Source organism: Pleurodeles waltl, chromosome 2_2 (genome assembly GCF_031143425.1).
Source record: "Pleurodeles waltl isolate 20211129_DDA chromosome 2_2, aPleWal1.hap1.20221129, whole genome shotgun sequence".
Lineage (NCBI taxonomy): Eukaryota > Metazoa > Chordata > Amphibia > Caudata > Salamandridae > Pleurodeles > Pleurodeles waltl.
The window spans coordinates 975,779,178-975,801,335 of NC_090439.1; the positions used below are offsets into that span (position 1 = coordinate 975,779,178).

The 22,158-nt window shown below is 42.9% G+C and overlaps 1 protein-coding gene across 3 annotated transcripts in view; it reads left to right on the plus strand.

The window, feature by feature from the left end:
- Nucleotides 1-22,158, plus strand: part of DEPTOR (DEP domain containing MTOR interacting protein) — a 524,264-nt gene that overhangs the window by 437,674 nt on the left and 64,432 nt on the right. For all 3 annotated transcript variants that reach the window (XM_069220677.1, XM_069220676.1, XM_069220678.1), the window contains 2 exons: nucleotides 3,908-3,978; nucleotides 6,830-6,934. In XM_069220677.1, coding sequence (XP_069076778.1) covers nucleotides 3,908-3,978; nucleotides 6,830-6,934 — 176 coding nt within the window. The remainder of the gene's footprint in view (nucleotides 1-3,907; nucleotides 3,979-6,829; nucleotides 6,935-22,158) is intronic.

Consider the following 22,158-nt stretch of genomic DNA (forward strand, 5'->3'; position numbering starts at 1 on the left):
ATAGTATGGTGGTATAAAGATTGCTGTAAGTAAGAAGTGAAGCGGAGGGTGACATGCCTTTTAACACAAAACAATCAAGTTAGAAGTAGACAGAGATGAATGAGAAAAAGGGTCCGGAAGGGGGAAGAGTTCAGGGGCGGCTCCTCCATCAGGGCAGAGGAGCGCCTTCTCGTGCCGGCCAAATACACATGTGCAGTAGGCTCTCTCCAGCCCAGCATGTGCCTTGGAGTGCCCTGGCTGGGAACTCCCAGCCAATCCTGACGCTGCTTTGATCAGCGTCAGGATTGGCGCAGGGCAGGCTAGGGGCCTGTGCCTGCAGCGAGGAGACCAAGGAGGGGTGCGGCGCGCGGCGTTAAGGTAAGTTTTTAAAAATATATATTTTTAATTTAATTTTAATTCCCCCCACCTCCTGCCCCACCCCTTCTGCTTGCCGAGAGCTGCCCCTGGAAGAGTTATAAATAGGAGTTCAAATGAAGATCAGAGACAATTTACAGCAGAGGCAGGGAGAGGGGAGTATATTCAAGAAGAAGGGAAGTAAAGAAGGTAAGAGTGGAGAGCTCTAGGGGCCATCGAAAGGGCTAAAGATAAGTGTTAGAAATATAGCAGCATTTAAAAGTGAGTTGTACTATAAGAGAGTCTACTGCAATTAGTACAATTAGCCTTTGAAAAAGAACGCATTTATCCATTTGAAAAACTGGAGGAGAAGCAGTGGCGTGCAGAAGGTGTGGTCCCAATAACACATTAAAAAAATGTAATTAAAAAAAAAGATTTAATATAATTTTATTAGAACAGAAGTGGGCTTCCTGGCAGTCAGGTGTACTTAGAGCAGTTATGGAAACCCTTGTTTGTTGTAATACATTATCACAGAAAAAATGTGATTCCTGCTAGTGTAAACAAATGGTACTATTGGCTTTGGATTACTGTAAACTGAAAAACAATGTGTTTTCCTATGTACTAATCCAATTTTAGGAGTTGAAAAGTAAAATGGCATTCCAAACAGAAACCAATTCTGTATCTAGAAAGTATGTTTTGTGTGCAACCCTTCTAAATACTTTATCAGTATCGTATGGATCATTGTTATGCAACCAAAATCTGGTTGTAAAATATTAAAAAATGTACTGACGCCTGAAAGAAATCCCTAGCTGTGCAGATTAAGCACAGCAGTTTTGTTACTCTTGTTCTTTTTATTGTGTCCAGGGTGCATGAACATCACTATGGTGTTCATTCATGACATGATTGTCATTGCGACAGGCATACTCCGGCGCTCATTGCAGCTTTGGGAGACAGAAAAGCCAGTCCGCCCAAGCCCTGCGGTCAAAAAACCGCCAGTGTGGTGACCTGACCCCAAGGGCTATTACGAGTTTCCCACTGGGTTGGCGGGCGGAAACAGAGTTTCCACATGCAGGCCCAATGGGGGACAACCCACAACATTGACGCCGGCTCATAATAGAGGCGGCGCCAATCTTGCGGTGCGTTGAGTACAGCAGCATCTGCCGTGCTTTTCACTATCTGCCACTCAGACAGTGAAAATCGTGACAGGGTCGCCCATGGGGGCCCCTGCACTGCCCATGCCAAGTCCATGGGCAGTGCAGGGGCTCCCATGGGGCCCCCAGCGCCCTGTCTCTGCCAGCAATTACATGGCAGTGAAACCGCCATGTAACCGCCGGTATGGAGGGGACTCATAATCCCCAGGGCAGCGATGCTTGCAGCGCTGTCCTGGCTGATTGGGACGGCCGGAACCACCACGCCGTTGGCAACGTGGCAGTGCCGGTGGTCAGACGGTGGCTGTAACGCCATGGTCGTAATGTCACGGCCAGACCGCTGCTTTGGCCGAAGCTCATCAGCCTCGTAATGAGGGCCCCCATCTTTGAGTTAAAATAGAGCCACATATAAAGTTGGGCAATGCATAAAACATAAAGTTTGTTTTGTAGTACGGTGATACAAGAGTCAAGATGTTCCTTCATTACAAAGAAAATATGTGAGCCTGGAATATAACCTTCAACATTCCCTCCTACATGTAAACTAAAAACGTTAGGATGGTGCAGACTCGACCTTTCCTGTAATGCAGAAACATCAGTGATCCCTCAATAAAGTATTCAATGTATAGGGTATTATAGCTTATGTTAGCACCCATTTGGTGCAGCCTACGTTTACTCTTGCGTTGATTTCTATCATGCCACACACTTAAAAAACCTTCTGAGGTGCTCATTTATTTGTCACTACCTGCCCTGTAGGGACAGGGATGGTCAGCCTTGTTATCACACTTTCATCAAAGATCTGACCTGTGCTGTAACCGTGTGCATTCCTCGGCCCCTGTGTCACTCGCATCTGTGCTGAGGACTGATGAAGGATACCACTGGAGTAACATCCAGAGGGTGAGAGTCCTTATAACAAACCAGATGATTTCCCCAGGTAAGCAGGGCATACAAATAGGGCCAAGCTAAAGGTGGCCACCTATATGTGATTGGATACACTGCAGTGTACCCCCAAAACACAGCTGCCTCATACTTTACTTCCATGCTCTTTTCTCCTCCACCCTAGATCCATTGTAGACAGACCCTCTTGGACACTTCCCTTTATTATGCGCACAAAGCACAGACACGCATGCACCTGCTCACACACTTCACCATTGCAAACCGTAACACAACATACTGCACCGCCTCAGACCATACTCCTCCACAATGCATCTTCTGAACTGCTCCCCTTTACCAGTGTCTTTACCACTCTCAAAGTGCATGTGGCCAGTGCACTGCTTTCCAGTCTGGGTTCTTCCACACTGCTTCTCGTAAAAAATCACACTGCTCCCCTTGAAACAGTCATACCGCTCCCCACGCTGCATTACCTCAACACTGTGCTCCTGAAGCACTCCACATTGCATCTCCCTCAGTAGCACGGAACCCTGAATTCTCTGATCTGAAAGTCCACCTGTGCCGTTGCCCTTTGACCTCCTGAAACCATTCCCACCACCCTTCTAGACATCTGTAAATCATCTACTCTAGACCCCTACACAAAGACACGGCTCACACCCGCCCATTTACCTCAGGCAGACAAGTAGGCCTGTTGGTTCACATCTGCATTGACTACCTGCAAGGGGTGATGGTTTAACCTGACCGCTTGGGAATGGATCTGGGGGGGGGGGGGGGGCTGGGTGCGATGGAGTGCAGTTGGGGTTTATGGTAACAATAAACGATGGACGTCTCTGACTACATCTGTAGTGGCAGTGAGAGTCGTTTTCTGCAAGGGCACCCCCCACCAGTGCTTATGGTAGCAGGTAGGACATTCGGAGATGCAGTATACACCACCCCGTAATAGGCTTCACTCCAGGCCAAATTACATACATGAGTCGGTTCCACTTCCTTTTTACTCATCGCTAAATGTTGCTGAGGAGGTCGTTGCCACATCCGCTCTGTGTTATTAAGCCAAATACACCTCTTAAAATTGTATTGTTTTGCAAATTACGACCTTTTGTTTGGTGCCTAATGCGGCCCGATTAAAAAAACTTTACCCCTTGAATAACCTTCCCTCATGAAAGTTCAGAAGTTAGCAAAACCTAAATCTGTAATGAAATAAATCTCACAGAAAAATCCACTTTCTAATTAGTAGCAGCACATTGTGCCACGAGGTTATACTAATTGCAGTCTTTGTGCTACATGCGTACCAACAACATGGGGTTAAGTATACTCTTTATCCGTTTACAATGATGTATTTAGACGGACTGCATACTTACCTTCTTGTGCCGACGGAAGGCATGATGTTCTAAATATTGTCCATTGACCATAAATAAGGTAAGTGCTATTATACAGTGAACATGTTTTGGGGGGAAAAATACATGTATTTTATTTTACGAGATTTCTAATTTAAATAAAAGTGTAAGTTAGGAACGTGTTGTTTCTTTCTTTCTCTACAGTTTTAAAAAAACAAGTAACTCCAGACGAACTTCTGAACCCAGGGGCCCCATATGTGAGACGGACGCTTACAGTATGTAATCTCCTTTCCTTAACTATGCTGCTATTGTTTCCACGGAGGGCGGGTTCTTGTTTAACTTTAAAATGAGTTTAGCAAAAAGTAAACAATTCTATGATGACCTCCGCTGTATGTACAGAGTTTTGTTTGACTTGTTCAAGGGTAGGCTTCCTGAGATAGACGGATGGCCCGAGGGTTTTGAAGAAATAGATGCATTACTGGGCACTGCGTCTTGTGCTGTAGAACTAAAGGCGTGCTGGTGATCCCTTTTCAGTGGGTTTGTTCTGTAAGCGGAGCTGCCACGTGCAGGATCCTGACCAGGTCACGAGCGCTCTGCAGACTAAGGGCCTAATTTAAAGTTAGACGGACTGGTCACTACGTCACCAAGTGACAGAAAACCCTTCTGCATTAATTCACATCCTAAGGCACTTGTAATAAGGTGCACAGGGAATCTTTTAGGGGCGGACTTAAGAGCCCCTTCCACCATGGTATTGCCTCAATAGCGTCACTTGTTTACGCTAATGCGGCGATATGGCAAAAACGCCGCACCTGATTTAAAAGGGGCGCAATGCATGCATTGCGCCACTTTGTAACCCCTCGCACCACATTATGCCTGCGCCAGGAATAATGTATGCAAGGGGTGCATTCACCCATTAGAGGGGCCGAAAAAAATGGCGCAAGGAAATCTAAAAGATTTCTTTGGTGCATGTTTTTCAGCATTTTTAACACCTGCTGAGATCAGGCCTTAAAAAGGGCCCCTATGTACTGTTCAGGGTTAGCGCCAACATTTTGGCACTAACCATGAACAGTACATCAATAGCGTCAGAAAAACTGATGCCATTGCCCCGTACACTGCGCCATGGTGCACGGTATTTAAATACAGTGCACACATGGTGGCAATAGTGGGGCGCTAATGGGCACAAGGAAAGTGGCGCTGCCCTAAGGGCCATATGTACGAAAGCTTTTTCCCATAGACACAGAATGGGTAAAATCCTTTGGTACATCTGGCCCTAAGTCCTGAAAGAGAAGGTGGGAGATTCACCAAATCAGTAGGGCAAGCCGAGCCAGAGCCGATTGAAGAGTTTGCGTTGACTCTTACAGCCAGTGCATGAGTCGAGACCTGAACATTTTTGCCATGTAAGTCATACAACAAATATCACGTAAACTATAATAAAGTCTCTTCAGAATTCAAAAACGTGAATGTATTTATTAATATGGCACATTAAAGCACTGCACTGGGAAGTACTTATTAAAAGTGCTTCCCTTAGGCCGATGACATTCAATTTCTCCTTTCATTTAACAAATCACATTTGATCACAAGACTGACTTGTTGTAAAACATGTTTCGATGGCCACCAACTTTCTTAAATTGAATGGGGCAAAACTGAAATTTTGCTCATTGGTGGAGACCAGACATACTGGTACAACATGGGATGTTTGTACTCTTTGGTCGATATACAGACTGCACTAGGCCTACTTTTAGAACCTTGACATCTGGTTCAATTACAAATTGTATTTTGATTTCAGATTCAAAGCCTCTGGACCTCCTGCCTACTGAGTTTATACGTATTAAGAACAATCCTTGCACTGCAGAACATTTAGTATCTTGGTCCTCAAACCTGCTAGATTTACACCATCCCACTAGATCTACACCAGATGTCCAGTTTCACAAGTTTTAGAAAAAAAGCTGAAACCCACTTCTTCTCCTCCCTTTATTTTTTCCTCTGTTTATCGGCGCCCTCGTGTGACCGTTGCAACTAATAAATTAATAAACAAACTTAGAACTTGCGCATTGTGGTGTGTATAGGTGGGGCATAAGCTGTTTGTGTTGATGTTCAGTACTTATAGGCACACTTCCGATGTCCCCTGAAATATAATAGTTAGTTCAGTGTCTGCTAACTTGAAAAAATCTTAAGCCACACCAAAAAAACAAGTATTGGTAAAGAAAATATATCTTGCCTAGGTAATCAGGTAAAATGGTTACATATTTTTTATAATTTTATGTAAGCTTATGCCACGAAATTAAAAAATAAGACAAAATGTGTTGGCAATATACTGCCAATAAAACATTTAAATAACAAAAATGCATATCGTTTTAACAGAGAGATGTTTTCCAGCAGGCAGGTGTACTTAAACAGGAATAAAAAACATATGTAGTTTTAATACACATCCTCACAAAATATATATTTTTTGGTACAGAGAACATATACTAATACTTTGAACTGCTGTAAAGTGAATAGTTTAGCACATAGCGATGACCATACAAATAAAAAATGTTAAAGAATGAAAGAATGAAAAGAAAAATGCATTGGGAAGTAAAGTATTGGCCCACCAGCTCTGGCACTGAAGTGCATGTCCCCTTAGGTAGGTGTGCACTTATGATCAGGGAAAATGTCACCGCTCAGTGCAAGAGAGCCAATGGCTGAAGTTGGTAATGCATTGCCCCATGCTGTATGCCTTGGTAGGGGAAGCAGAATGTGATTTGCAGTTGAACAGACCAGTGGATGAAGAGAGCTGACCCAAATGCTCTGTTTATTTGTGGAAGTGTGTATTTTATGTGTATTTTTTGTTTTGTTTACGTGAAGCTAATGGGACAGCTAAGATTATCCCTGTGCCAAACCCATATGGCTCATTTCTGATATGTTCGAGTTGCTACAGGGCGCTTGATTAACATGGAGCTCATCCTGTTTTGTGATAAACGTGACCCGCCAGCCCGTTCTAAAAATGCAGCTCTTTTCTAGACACCATAAAGAGTTAGAGGCAACTCTTCAAAGTAACAGGGCCTTCTTCATATGCAGATACGTAATAAAACGTAGAGCTAGTCTTATTTCAGGACAGTAACCCGTTCTTGCCTGTTTCCTCTTTAGATTGTTGGTGATGCAGTTGGGTGGGGCTTTGTTGTTCGCGGAAGTAAACCATGTTTTATTCAAGCTGTGGATCCCAGTGGCCCTGCCGCCGCTGCTGGGATGAAGGTATGTGTTTTTTTTTTCTTTTTCACTTTTTCTGGTGTCATGTTTTGGTCACTTATTTGGATCCACATGTAGTTGTATATTTTTTTTGCATTTCATCTCTACTAATATATATGAAAAAATAAATTTGTTTGGCAAATTGTTTAACGACTGTGTGCTCAAGGATTGGCATGTATCTGCTGTTGTCAAGAGGAGAAATGAGAAGAGAAAAAGAATGGTGCACCTTAAAGACATTGGGCTGTGTCTGTGTGTGAACTGGGTGTGATACTCTAAGACATGGGGCTGGATCACAAAACATTTTTGGCAGAAACAAATTCGTGTCCTTGATTAATTGCTTCGGCAGTGCTTATTACAAACACCTTTAACCACTGCATTATTAAAGCAGGTTTTTGGAGGTCGAAATGTGAGACAAAATGTTTTGGGTATTTGTTGTGTGGCATTTTGTAGTGCCACTGATTTATTCTGTTGTTATTGTGCTGTTCTGTTTTTGTGCTCTATTGCAATGTGATGTTACTGTGTTGTATTGTGGTTGGTGGTTTTGTGTTCTGCTTTGCCTATTTGTTAATTGTGTTCTTAGTTTAAATGTGTATGATGTTGTGTTATGTTTTGTTGTTCAGTTCGGACATGGCAATGAATGCTGCTAGATTTCCAACCAAAAGCAGCACAAATTTCTGTGTCAAGCAACCATTTACCACTGTCTAAGATGGTAAAATCATGCTGCTCCAGCCCTTCAACTACTTAAGACACCAGTCAGCCCAAAATTGTGGCAAAGACTGTCTTAATTTAGCACTCCATGTGATCACTTTATAGGACACTGTCTTTGGTGTCTGCCACAGTTTTCGGCTCAAAGATGTCTTAAATAGGTAGAGCTGGAACTGTACTATTTTACCACCTTCTGGTTGCTTGTCACTGGGAGTTTAAAAGTGTCTGCTGCTTTTGGCTGGATATGTAGCCTTAGTTCTTGATATATCTAAAGCTAACACCAACATTATGCTGTAGCAAACACAAAACAACATTATAATGCAATTAATTCATATCAAGAAATAACAAAACAGTCCAAACAGAACACCACAAGGCAACCATTGTATAGCTCCACAACATAACTATGCAAGAATACAGTTCAAAAGCACAGCAGCACAAAAAACAACATAGCACATGACCTCCACAACAAATCTGCACATTTTTGTTACATATTAGCGCCTCAGGAATCCTGCTTTCATAAGATAGTTTAAAAAAAAATTTGCACCAAGCACTGCACAAACTTACCACAGAGGACATGAAATAGCGCTCGTCAAAAACGTTTTGTAATCTAGTAGTACAGTGTGCAGCACTCCACTCACAAGAAAAAGTAATATTCATATAACCAAATAAGTAGTCTTGGAAAAACAAGCCTTCAATTTTAATACAAGTTTAAATTGTCCAATCTAATCCAAACATTAAATTAAGAATCTGCAAAAATTGGAAACCCATCCGTGGTAATACAATTTCAGCCAACACGTGTTCCGTCATGGGAAATTCTTTTTTACATCCCGAACGACTTCTTCAGGGCTAAAAATTGTAAACATATTGATAAAGTTAGGAACCAAAATGCTCGAACTTAATGGTTGAACAGTAAAATAAAAGAACCCAAATTAAAACCAAAATGTGGAAGTCTCATGTAAAAGAGACCCTATTGTAATGACTCACGTGAATATTACTTGAACCAAAAGGTAAAGAACCCAGATAAAATTGCATTGAAGTGCTCCCCCAGAAAGCACACTCGAATCTTATATCCTACCAACCTCCACCAAAACTACTCCAAATAGTGATATCATACACCTCCAATTTGATGCAAAACCACCCTTGTGTCGACAAATTTCTTTATAAAACTCTTATTTGATCTAATCTTGTTTGTTTCTCATTACACAGTGAACTATCCAGATCTATCACATAAGCAAAAAGCCAGGAAAGACATGATGTAATTGGATTGCACCCAATATATACAGAAAATGCCAACATGCGATGAAAACGTATTCACAAATGTGAATTTCACTGTGCCCCAGTGTAAAATACCTGAAATCCAGCATCCAAAAGTAATAATGTGTACTCAATGTTGTGGTAAATTCATCCTTATATTACACTGCAAGGAAATTAAGACACACTACCTAAATGACAAATGGACAAAAAAACTGAGCTCTGGTTTCCTACTCCTAAACACACAAAATCTTCTAGTGGAGAACCGAAAACCACCCCCCACGTGCTCACCTAATACTTGTAGTATCTTTTCCAAGGCGGCGTGGTCATGAATTAGAAAACGCCGACCCGCAAGTACGCGTCTCTGCTGTGCCACGCGACCCAACCCGGAAGTTAAATACACTTCCGGGGCAACCATGAAACGCTATCATGAAAATACAAAACAGACTAATCTCTACTGCTGTTCGATCGGAAACAGATGCACTTCCAGAGCATCCATGAAACGCTATCCTGAAAATAAAAAACAGACTAACCTCTACTGCTGTTCGATCGGAAACAAATGGTGACCAGACACCACAATAGAGTCGCATTGCACCAACCAAAAACAATACCCGGAAAATTATATGAATTGTCAATTGGCCTCCTCGTCTAACAATCACACAATATCAATCAACAACACACCTCATATATTATTGAACTGCCAGTCAAATTCACCATTGGTGGACAAGACCCCACAAGTGCACTATACTCAGTACATATGAATACTAGTATATTTAAATAAAGGCCCAACTACAGAACCAGAAAAGCTTCAATGGATCAACAGTATTGGAGAAAAAAACCTCAAACATCAACCAATCAAGAAAAAAACAATAAATCTATATCACAAATAGTGCAAACAAATGGATTCCACCCGAGACCATAGAATAGGTAATATTAATCTAAATTGGTATGGGTTTGAGTTAAACCCAACCCAACGGCATACTTGACAAATATCCCTTATGATGACATGGAAACTATGTTGGAGAATTTTGGTTCATAACTGTGTAAATGCCCTCTGTGAAAGAGGATAAATTTACATACAGTAAGAGTATATCATGTACATTAGCAATAAAACAGCAATGACAAAACAGATGCCAATTGAAGGAAATTGCAGATTTCAGTCACCCAAAAAGAACTCCAATTCCCTATCGGAGTTGAGACCTGATTCCACAGCCCTCAACCTCATGATCCAAAGTGCCTCTTTTTTGCGTAAGGCTAGTTCTCTATTGCCCCCCCCTAGGGTCTCTAGGGACATGTTGCTGTCCAAAAAATTCAAAACTCTTGTGTGCAGTTTGTGAGTTACAGTCAACAATGTGTGCTACTATAGGGTATCTTACATCATTATTTTTGAGTACTCGAACATGTTCTCCAATTCTGATCTTAAGTTGGCGTATTGGCTTTGGAAGGTGTGGAGAGTGTTTTATTTACAATAGCTGAACCTGGCGGTAAATGGTTGTTGGTCTTTCAGCCGTAAAACCATTCAATAAGAGCAGCCACACTTAATGCCAACAACTGCATTTTTTAGATCATGACTAGCTTTTGATAGATCCATATTCTATTGTGTGTGCTAAATATACTAATGTATGATGGAAGAATTCATTCAAATGAAACACGTGCTGTTTAATGCAATTCATCTATCTTCCCATTATTATGCTGTTGGTGGTAGTAACACGTTTCGTGTGAATCAAACTAGTCTTTAATGTCGCTAGGATTCCAAGGAGCAATTTTCTGCCTAGATTAGTTTTATGTTTTTTGTCATGTGGGTGACTTGAGTATGCATAGTAACAAAAGCAATATTAACCTTTCTAAAAACATTTGCCACCTTTCACCAGTCTAGACCAAATCTTCCTTTGCCAAATTCCCGCACATTCTGATGTTACCAAAGTTGGTGAATGAGTGTTGTTCGAAATGGCCCTTTTTGCAGGGTTATCCCCAAAAGTTTTGCCTTCTCCCTCCTATTTTTTCAGGCCTGTTTTTGCTGGTTTATTGTCTCTGTGCACTTTACCACTGCTAATCAATGCTAAAGTGTATGTGCTCCCTCGGTAAATTGTACTGTTGATTGGTTTATCCATAATTGGCATATTTGAATTATTGGTAAGTCCCTGGTAAAGTGCACCAGAAGTGCCAAGGGCCTGTAAATCAAATGCTACTAGTGGGCCTGCAGCACTGATTGTGCCACCCACATAAGTAGCCCTGTAAACGTGGCTCAGACCTGCTACCGCCGTGTCCATGTGTGCAGTTTTAAACTCTCAATTCGTCCTGGAAAGTGTACCCACTTGCCAGGTCCAAACCTTCCCTTTTGGTACATGCAAGGCACCCCTTAGATAGCCCCTCGGTAGCCCCACGGGCAGGGTGCAGTGTATTTAAAAGGTAGGACATGTGCTGGTGTGTTATATATTTCCTAACAGTGAAATACTGCCAAACTCAGGTTTCACTGTGGCAAGGCCTGTCTTCTTCATAGGTTAACATGGGGGCTGCCTTTAAATAACTATAAAGGTCAGATTCCCTTTGAGCGCAGATAGAAATATGGAGTTTAAGGTCTCTGAACTCACAATTGAAAAATACATCTTTTAGTGAAGTTGGTTTTTAGATTGCGAGTTCGAAAATGCCACTTTTAGAAAGTAGGCATTTTCTTGCTTAAACCATTCTAGGACTCTGTCTGTTGTGGATTCCCTGTATGGGTTGGGCTGTTGTGAATTTCCTCTAGACAGTGACACAAAGAGGTCTGAGGTGTAGCCTGCATATCCTGATGGGCCATCTGAGCTAGAGTGGAAGGAGGAGTGGTCACTTACACCTGAAATGACTGTGCCTCCCCTCACACAGTGCAGTTTCCAACACCCTGCTGTGCCCCTGGGACCTGGCCTGGACAAGGAAGGATCTTGCAAACACTTGAGACTTTGCTTTGAAGTTTGCCAACTTCAAAGGGAGAAAGAGGTATAAGAAGAATACCCAAAACCCCAGACTTGTAGAATCTTTCTGGAATCAAGAGGAACCTCTGCCAAGGAGAAGAGCTGAAGAGCTGGGTGAGGAGTACTGTCCCTTTGCTGGACTGGCCTGCAGTTGCTGCTTCTGCCTGAAAAGAGTACAAAGGGTGAACTTTGCTGTGTGTCCTACTTGAGAAAGTTCTCCAAGGGCTTGGAGTAGAGCTTGCCTACTGTTGGAAGTCTTAGGGACACCAAAGACTTCAGTTTCCTCGACCTGCAGCACTGGGAACTGTGTGTTTTGTGCTGGTCAAGTTAAGAAACCACTGCAATGCCACCAACGGAGCCACTGGCCTGCACCATGACCTGCCGATGCCGCAGGGAGTCGCATTGCCCTGCTTCGCACTGTGCCCCTGGTCTCACCGACACCATCATCGGACGACTTAAACGAGCCGCTGCTCGCACCGCGACCTGTGGGCCTCGCACTCTGGCATCGCCTGCTCAAACCGCAGCCTAGGCATCCAGACGACGATGCCCCTGCTGACACCGGCGCCGCTGCCTGCACCGTGGCCTGTGGACACCGCTCGTGAGGTACACAAAGCATCATCCCGTCCCGCACCGCAGCCCTATTCCACCAACGTCATCACCATCGACTCCAGTGTCGTCACTAGGCATTCTTGCCCACACCCTGGCCTGTGGAAACAGCTCGTGAGGGTCACGAAGCACCATCCCGTACCGCTGGCTTGGGCCTACCGATGACAGCACTTCAGCAACAATGACGCCGCTGCCTGCACCATGACCTGATGGTACCGCACGTCACATTGCCCGCTTCACACCGCAGCCCTGGTCTCACTGACGCCACTGGATGCCGTACTGAGCTGCTGCCTGCACCGTGACTTATGGGCACTGCATGTTGCATCGTCCAGCTTCGCACCGCAGCCCCGACACCATCCACTCCAGTGCTCCTGACTTCATCAGCCCAGAGTTCGATCCGCAAGGTGTGTGACTTCAAGGGCCCGACGACTCCCACACCGAATCCAGATCCGACACTGCAACACCACTCTCCGGAGCTCACCGCTAGGATCACAATGCCCTGCATTTCCAAAGGTACTGTTTGCTGGTCCTCCCGACACGATAGCTGGCCTGCAATGAGCAGCTGACCTGAACTGTTGGTTTTGCTGATCACTACGCCATGATAGCCCCAAGTGGAGCTATTGACTTCATGGAACTGTATTTTTTAGTAAATATTGCAGAAATTAATATAATTATTACTGTATGGTGGATTTTTATCCTTTTGGTCTTGTTTTACACAGATAAATATTGACTATTTTTCTAAAACTGGTGTGGTGTCCTTTTGTAGTGTTTTCTCTGTATTACTGGGTGTTATGTGCAAATGCTTTACACATTGCTTCTGAGATAAGTCTGACTGCTTGTGCCAAGCTTCCGAGGGGGTTAACAGGGGTTTATCTAAGCAGGTATCTTCCTTATCCTGACTAGAGTGAGGGTCCCTACTTGGACAGGGTGCAAACCTTCTGCCAACTAGAGACCCCATTTCTAACAAGTGTGGAGTGTACAGATGAGGAGTTGGACAACCAGTACTTAATTTGAGCCAGTGATTGCCAGTGAGGGGCACCAGCGCTTATTTTTGGGCACCAGCACTTATTTCTCATATCAGATATGTATAGAGCATAAGCGAGGGAGAAACACATAGATCGGAAAGACAGAGTAAGAGGAAGACAGCAAAATCGTAACAAAGAAAGAAAGCAAGAACCTGCAAGAGTGAGAAAAAGAGACAGGGAGTCTGGAAGTGGATTAAAGACCACTACCACTTTGTATGTGAAAATAAAGGAAACAGTTGAGCAAGTATGCCCCAGACTTAGCAAACATGCATGTAGTGTTTCGCTGTACTTGGTGGATTTTGCCGATTTAGTGCCTTTTCTTATAGCCATTAGGTAAAAAAGCACAAAAACTAAGCTATTGTCTTGCTGATATATATTCTGTACATTTATATTTTGCTCTGATAGACAAAATCAGAAAAATAAAAAAAATTGGAAACCCCTCTGGCTGAATTGTATTGATGCTTAGCTAAAACACAATATACACATTATTGACTAAAAGGATAGGAAACGTTCTGAGGACAGACATCTTATTTATCTCCCATTAAAACATAAACAGGAAGATGTGCAGTATTAGGCTTGAGAAACAGGGGAAGAGGAGAGTTTTTTGCTCCATAAACATATTTTTACTCCATAAAGCATGCTACACTGTTCATAAATACTAGTTATGGTGTAATGTACTCCTGAGCCAGGAAAATGTCTCTTTGGCTGAAAACCCCTCCTCGTGTTCAAGAACAACGGATAATATGAAGAAAGATGCAGCATAGCGAGATTCCTGCTGCTGCTTAATGAATAAACATTGGCAGTGACAGTCTGGTAGGCTTGTATGTAAAGGTAAGCAAGACTGATTGCCATTGCCAATACTTGTTTATGGTAATCCTTACTGTCCATCTAGATTGATGTTGCATCTTCCACATTTCTGCTGCAGTTGTTCTAGTGACCACTGCACCAAAATGCAGCAAATTGATGTTTATAAACATGGCTCTGTTTCTTAGATGCACTGTTGCGTTCAAAGCAGGATGAAAGACAGATCAAAAATGTATGGGTGAGTAAAACACAGAAAGGGAGGAATGCAAGGAACAAGGTAACTGAGATTCACAGAAGTCCATTCAATCTTGAACAATGATTGGCTCTGTGGAGTGTTGTATACAGGGAGTGCAGAATTATTAGGCAAGTTGTATTTTTGAGGATTAATTTTATTATTGAACAACAACCATGTTCTCAATGAACCCAAAAAACTCAATAATATCAAAGCTGAATATTTTTGGAAGTAGTTTTTAGTTTGTTTTTAGTTTTAGCTATGTTAGGGGGATATCTGTGTGTGCAGGTGACTATTACTGTGCATAATTATTAGGCAACTTAACAAAAAAAAATATATACCCATTTCAATTATTTATTATTACCAGTGAAACCAATATAACATCTCAACATTCACAAATATACATTTCTGACATTCAAAAACAAAACAAAAACAAATCAGTGACCAATATAGCCACCTTTCTTTGCAAGGACACTCAAAAGCCTGCCATCCATGGATTCTGTCAGTGTTTTGATCTGTTCACCATCAACATTGCGTGCAGCAGCAACCACAGCCTCCCAGACACTGTTCAGAGAGGTGTACTGTTTTCCCTCCTTGTAAATCTCACATTTGATGATGGACCACAGGTTCTCAATGGGGTTTAGATCAGGTGAACAAGGAGGCCATGTCATTAGATTTCCTTCTTTTATACCCTTTCTTGCCAGCCACGCTGTGGAGTACTTGGACGCATGTGATGGAGCATTGTCCTGCATGAAAATCATGTTTTTCTTGAAGGATGCAGACTTCTTCCTGTACCACTGCTTGAAGAAGGTGTCTTCCAGGAACTGGCAGTAGGACTGGGAGTTGAGCTTGACTCCATCCTCAACCCGAAAAGGCCCCACAAGCTCATCTTTGATGATACCAGCCCAAACCAGTACTCCACCTCCACCTTGCTGGCGTCTGAGTCGGACTGGAGCTCTCTGCCCTTTACCAATCCAGCCACGGGCCCATCCATCTGGCCCATCAAGACTCACTCTAATTTCATCAGTCCATAAAACCTTAGAAAAATCAGTCTTGAGATATTTCTTGGCCCAGTCTTGACGTTTCAGCTTGTGTGTCTTGTTCAGTGGTGGTCGTCTTTCAGCCTTTCTTACCTTGGCCATGTCTCTGAGTATTGCACACCTTGTGCTTTTGGGCACTCCAGTGATGTTGCAGCTCTGAAATATGGCCAAACTGGTGGCAAGTGGCATCGTGGCAGCTGCACGCTTGACTTTTCTCAGTTCATGGGCAGTTATTTTGCGCCTTGGCTTTTCCACACGCTTCTTGCGACCCTGTTGACTATTTTGAATGAAACGCTTGATTGTTCGATGATCACGCTTCAGAAGCTTTGCAATTTTAAGAGTGCTGCATCCCTCTGCAAGATATCTCACTATTTTTGACTTTTCTGAGCCTGTCAAGTCCTTCTTTTGACCCATTTTGCCAAAGGAAAGGAAGTTGCCTAATAATTATGCACACCTGATATAGGGTGTTGATGTCATTAGACCACACCCCTTCTCATTACAGAGATGCACATCACCTAATATGCTTAATTGGTAGTAGGCTTTCGAGCCTATACAGCTTGGAGTAAGACAACATGCATAAAGAGGATGATGTGGTCAAAATACTCATTTGCCTAATAATTCTGCACTCCCTGTACAATGCTGTCACCTGACAGACAGGTGGAGCTGCCTGTAGTGACTGCAAAAATGAGTTGTTCAATGGACTCACACTCTTTTGTTTGCTCTGTCTCCAGCCTGTCATGATGGTTGGTGTGACACATTGATACTGAAGAGGGCTTCATGGCCCTGGTATGCCCAGGTCCATCGGAGTTCCCAAGAAAAGGCCATGGGGCAACATTATAGTGTTCCTTTCAGCTCGCGCCCCTCTCCTGTCTTGCAGAAGGGTGAGTGAAGGTTTCATCAACCAGCTACAAATGCACTAGTACTTGGCCTTGTCCAAGGACCTGGGAAGCACCATTGCCTTCTCCATCGGTCAGGGAGGGATGTGTGCACTCTGCCTTTCCCCTCTCTTCAATCTTCCACAAGGGCTAGAGAGGGACCCTAGCCACCACAAATTCAGGGTAGTTGACTTTTGCCTCTGTGTCCCTTTTACAGTTTCCAACAAGCTACTGGAAGGGCTGCCTCCTGTCATTGTCCTCCAGTGCAAAAATAGGAGAGGAGGAGGACTGGGGCAATGAATTGCCAACCTGGTTTCCTAACAGTTATTATGAATTGCGACACCAAGACCGCTATTAGCAGTCCTGGTTTCCACCTTTTGGGCACGTATCCTTTGAATGGAGAACTGGCACATCTCACTGTTATATTGGTCAGCACTGAAAGGGCTTTAACTTGCTCTCAATGAACACAATTACAAAAAAAAACAAAAAAAAAACAAAGGTTCTGGGGCCTGGGTTGCTTTTGTTTCCATTCAGGAAGGAGGTGGCCCGGCAGTTTGTGCTGGACTGTCCCCACTGGAACAGGGTCAAGACTGATTATGCGTAAAGATTGGCAAAATACATGAACATGACAATAATTCACACACGTATATATATACATATACATATATAATTGTTACAAAGTAAGTACAAACTCATATGACATACATACAGAGGCATCAACGTATACATTTAATTTATAGTGAAATGTCATCAATGCTATATGTGGACAATGAGTTCACTCATGAACAATATTTTATCATCAAGATAACACACGTCAGGGGTGTGGAATTTATTAAAATATCTACTTGTCCAGGGGACAAGTTGCTTCTCAAATCTACTTGTCCTGTAAAAAGATCTACTTGTCCCTTTGGTGCCATGTAGTGTGGCGACAAATTATGGCAGCAATCTCATTATGGAAGAGCTCTGATAATAGCCTCTCTGATTATGCCAGAGCTACTACCATAGTAGGACTTGAATACTTGCAGTTTCAATCCCTACTGTAGCAATTTCCTTATTTTGCCACCTTTCTGCAGATCTGCATACTGGGGCTGGAGGACGCAGTAAGCAATAGTTCCAGGGCTGGAATGCCTTTGAGTCTGCAAACCTACTAACCTGCATGTTTTAAAGATTTTCACCAGCTTCTCTCTAATATTTTCCCATAATAAGAAAGGTTGGACATTTACTCCTGACAATGGCAGAATTAGAACTTCTTCCAGGGTTGGGAAGAAAGTGGCTGGAGGGAAAATGAACTTGCAAATGCTCAATAGATTTTCACATGAGCAAATCTACACATCGTATTTACCCATGCTAAAATACAGTTCACAAATATTTTATAGGGGTACGACATATACCATGGGTGCACTTTTGTGACTTTAAGAATTTGGGGCCACATGTAGGTAGGTTCAGATTTGCGACCCGCAAATTGCGAGTCAGAGCGACTTGCAATTTCGCAAATCCGAATGTAGGATGGTGTCCCTGACACCATCTGTGATTCGCAAGGGCTTCGCAAATGCCCACCTCATGAATAATCATGAGGTGGGTCGCAATTTGCGACCCCCCCCCCCTTGCGAATGGCGGCCCTCACAGGGATGGTGGCCTGCTGGAGACAGCAGACCACCATGTCTGTGACTGCTTTTCAATAAAGCAGTTTTTTTTTTTTTTTTGTAATGCAGCCCGTTTTCCTTAAAGGAAAACAAGATGCATTACAAAAACGAAAAATGAAACGTTTTAGTTTCATTTTTTCAGAGCAGGCAGTGGTCCACAGGACCACTGCCTGCTCTGAAAAAATATTTACAGTGACATTCACAATGGGGAAGGGGTCCCATGGGGACCCCTTCCCTTTTGCGAAAGTGTTAGCACCCATTTGAAATGGGTGCAAACTGCGATTGGTTTGCGCCCTCGTTCGCGGTCACAAAACAATCCTACATTGCACTGCGAGTCGCAATTAGGAAGGGAACACCCGATTGCGAGTCGCAAACCAGTTTTGCGATTCGGTAACCAGGTTACCGAATCGCAAAACTGGGTTTGTGCATCTCAGTGTGCTTTTTGCACATCGCAAACAGCGAAAGTCGCTGTTTGCGACATGCAAAAAGCTACCTACATGTGGGTCTTGGTCCCTAATTAGGTCTGGTGTTAACAAAGACATTTTGTTTTTATTAAACTTCTATTTCTCTCTCTTTCGGCTGGCTTTACTGTGAGTGATCGCATTCTGCTCTTCCACAAGGAACATATTGGCACACAAAGTAGTTTTGTTCAGTGTCAGGAACTACAGTGGCAATCAGTGACGTAACGAAACTGGAGTGTGCCCCTTTGCAAAGAACATGGAGGAGACCCCTCTCCAGACTCAGGGCAGGTGCTGTGCTGAAGGGGCCCCCTGGAGGGCGGCTGCAGGGCCTTTGTTATGCCACTGGTGGCAACGTGTGCTTTTAGAGTTCAAAAACTTTTTGGGTGGTTTTTGCCAGTGTTTGTTACAATGTTGAGGGCCTGGTAGCTCCCACAACAATAAAGTGTTACAAAAGCCATGTCAAAACAAGACACGCATTGATGAAACTAAAAGACTTATAAAAATAAGTTGGATCAGTGTTTGTTTATTTTTATGCTTCCCATAATCGTGTTGAAAATGGTTACACTGATTTTCCATTAGAAATATTTTTGGGAAATACTAGCATGCATCAACACATTTTACTAAATGACACTTCATTTGCATCTAATCAGAGAGCATTCTGGGAGCATTATATTTAGCCTCATAGCCTAAACTTTTCAAATATGTGTATACACTTTTTTTTTTTTTTTACTGGAACCAACGTCAGTAGTGAAGTGTGACCTTAAAACATTTATTTACAGCACTCACCCTAATAATGAAGACTTTCAAATAATGAACCATAAATACAAGTTCGAACAGCATTATCTTTTGGAAACACATTACCTCAACTGCAGAGAGTTCCACTCTTTGTAAACAGGCAGCCAAAGGGTTTGTGCTGCAGAGGGTTGGGCCTACTTGTCCCAAGGACAAAGTAAACGTAAAAACTTGTTGCCCTTGACCCCAAACAAGATGTCCCGGGCGTACGTGCACACACATCTTTATCCATGCCCTCTTTCCTCCGTTCATTCACATCACTCCTATCTTATTTATTCATACATGTCCATGCTCTTATAAAAAAAAAGAATCGCCACAAAACATCAGTACCCAATTTCTTACTGACATTGTCGCCTCTTTCTTTATATTTTTATGCTCACATCTCCTTTTGGTGAGCAAATGTAGTGTCAGTGCGTGTATCAGTGTAGCAAGCCAACAAGCGACCACCTTCTTCAGGACACATAAAGCAATAATTCCTTCAACACAGCCGAGGGTAAAGACTGACCTAAAATAGTATGAATGAAAAGAAAAAAAATGATACATACATCAGACATCCTGGGTCCAGAACTACACCAATCCTACTCTACATAGCAGACAAATTCAAACATTCACAATACTTTGAAAAAATACCTTAAATATGTGCAAGAAAACTATACATTTCACAAATGGCTCCATCACCATTTAAATGGCATGGACTAGATGCTGCTACTACTCAGACATCCTTAACGTGAGCAGCCTCACCCGTGTCTACACTTTATATGCTAGTCACATGTTGAAAACTATTTTGAGCCATGTAACAAGTCACAAGCTAGAAATCCATATATCACGTTAAACTATCACCAATGTTTCTTGGAAATTTAGACTTACATACACGGTATTCATCCTCCTGCTTCATGTGCCCATAGTAATCTAATTCTTGTGCCGTGCCCCAACTTGTTTGAAACAATTATGGACAGACCCTTTTATACATTATCCATCCATGCACTCAGGCAGTCATTTCTCCACACACGTTCAGCCATTCATGCACTCTCTCATTCATAAAACCATGGTGTTATGTTGTAATAACAATTATATTATGTTCTCCCCCTGATTTGACACAAAAGCACTTTGCGTATGGGTAGATCACCACTTAATGGGATCTTTAGAACATTAGAAACATTTGTCATGTATATTGAGTTACACTCTGCCTTAGTGCTTATCATGTACTTGTCACACTGTTAGTAAGCACTCTGCCATACATTGACTTGCTAAGTTTTCACAAACTGTCATGTAAAATTTCCTTAGGAGATGCAATATGTCATGCAGGTGATAATTTGAATTATTGCACGTGCTGTCACCTAGTAATTGGTCAAGCTGCCACGCAAGTGGTCCTGCTAGCATATTTGTAGCATTTGGAAATAGTGAGACTTGTTTGGAGTCAGCCAAGAAGGAGGCACTGCTGAGCCATCGAAACACACTATGTGCTAGGCCATCAACAAATACGGTTATATGGTTTCAACCCAGGAGTGTTAGATGCTGAGGTCTTGGTAGCAGTCCTAAGCCAACAGGAGCTGGTGGTTCAAAACAAAAAGAATAACTTATTAGGCAGATGGTATAACTGGATGAAGGGCCCCCTTGTAGTGCCTGCCAGTGGAATGTATTAGGCTAGGTCTAGAGAGAGGGAGTAAGAGATGAATGCAAGAGTCAGTGCTCTTCCGTCCTCCTGGACGCCGGCCTGGGAGGAGGGGTTTACAGAGGTTTGTGGCGAGGAGGAGGAGCGCACTTCACACGTGAGGCAGAGAAGGAGGCATTTCCCACGGTAAGTGGAAGACAGAAGGGAAGGGGTGGCCAAGGTGACCAGGCTCATGATAACTTCACTCGAGATGAAGAACCCTGGAAAAAACAATACAAAATGCAAAATCACTGATTCGTTTTATTTTTTAATGCAGGCTCTCATTGATCATACTATTTTTCCAAATTAAATATGAAAGAACAAAAACTGCGTCTGGGCAGGGGACGGGACGGACATGGCTCAAGTAGGAGGAGGGCCCTCCGCCACCATGTATAAATCATGCACCCATTCACCCTTCTACAAAACTAAACTTGCCAATCAATAAAGAAACTCCTTAACGTCTAAAAAAAGCCAAACCTGTTTCTTTGTGGGTGTTTGTTTTCATGTGCACTGACTGCATAGTGGGTTACAAGAGGGTCTCCGACTCAGAAGCATGTTAGGTCTCTCTTTTTGGCTGGTTGCATGATTATAACTTTAAAACCATATTTTGCATGCCGCAATATCTGACACATGGATTTATTGATTTGTTACCATTACGAATAAATTAAGTCCTGTGTATATCCTTCGAAAACTGTGAATAGCAAATGTTAACTTTGAACTGAATCTTTGAATAGAGTCTCAGTTGCACTTGCAAATAAGGGTGTTGCCCACCCCTACGTGTGTCCCAGTTTTTTTCTTTATCAGAAATGGCTGCGTGTTGTGCCTTAAAGCTGGGCCTCGCTTCATGATTAGGCTGTGTGTGCAAAGGCATGATTCAGGGAGGCGGAGGCACAGGCTGTTCCTGAGCCTCATCTCATCCCTACCTTCATTAACATAACTTCCATCTTAGCAGGGATGCCTACAAGGCTGAACTTCCATCTTAGCACGGATGTTACAAGGCTGAACTTCCATCTTAGCAGGGACGTATATAGGGCTGAACTTCCTTCTTAGCACAGACGTCTACAAGGCTGAACTTCCATCTTAGCACAGACGTCTACAAGGCTGAATTTCCATCTTAGCACAGACGTCTACAAGGCTGAACTTCCAACTTAGGGTGGACATCTACAAGGCTGAACTTCCATCTTAGGGTGGACGTCT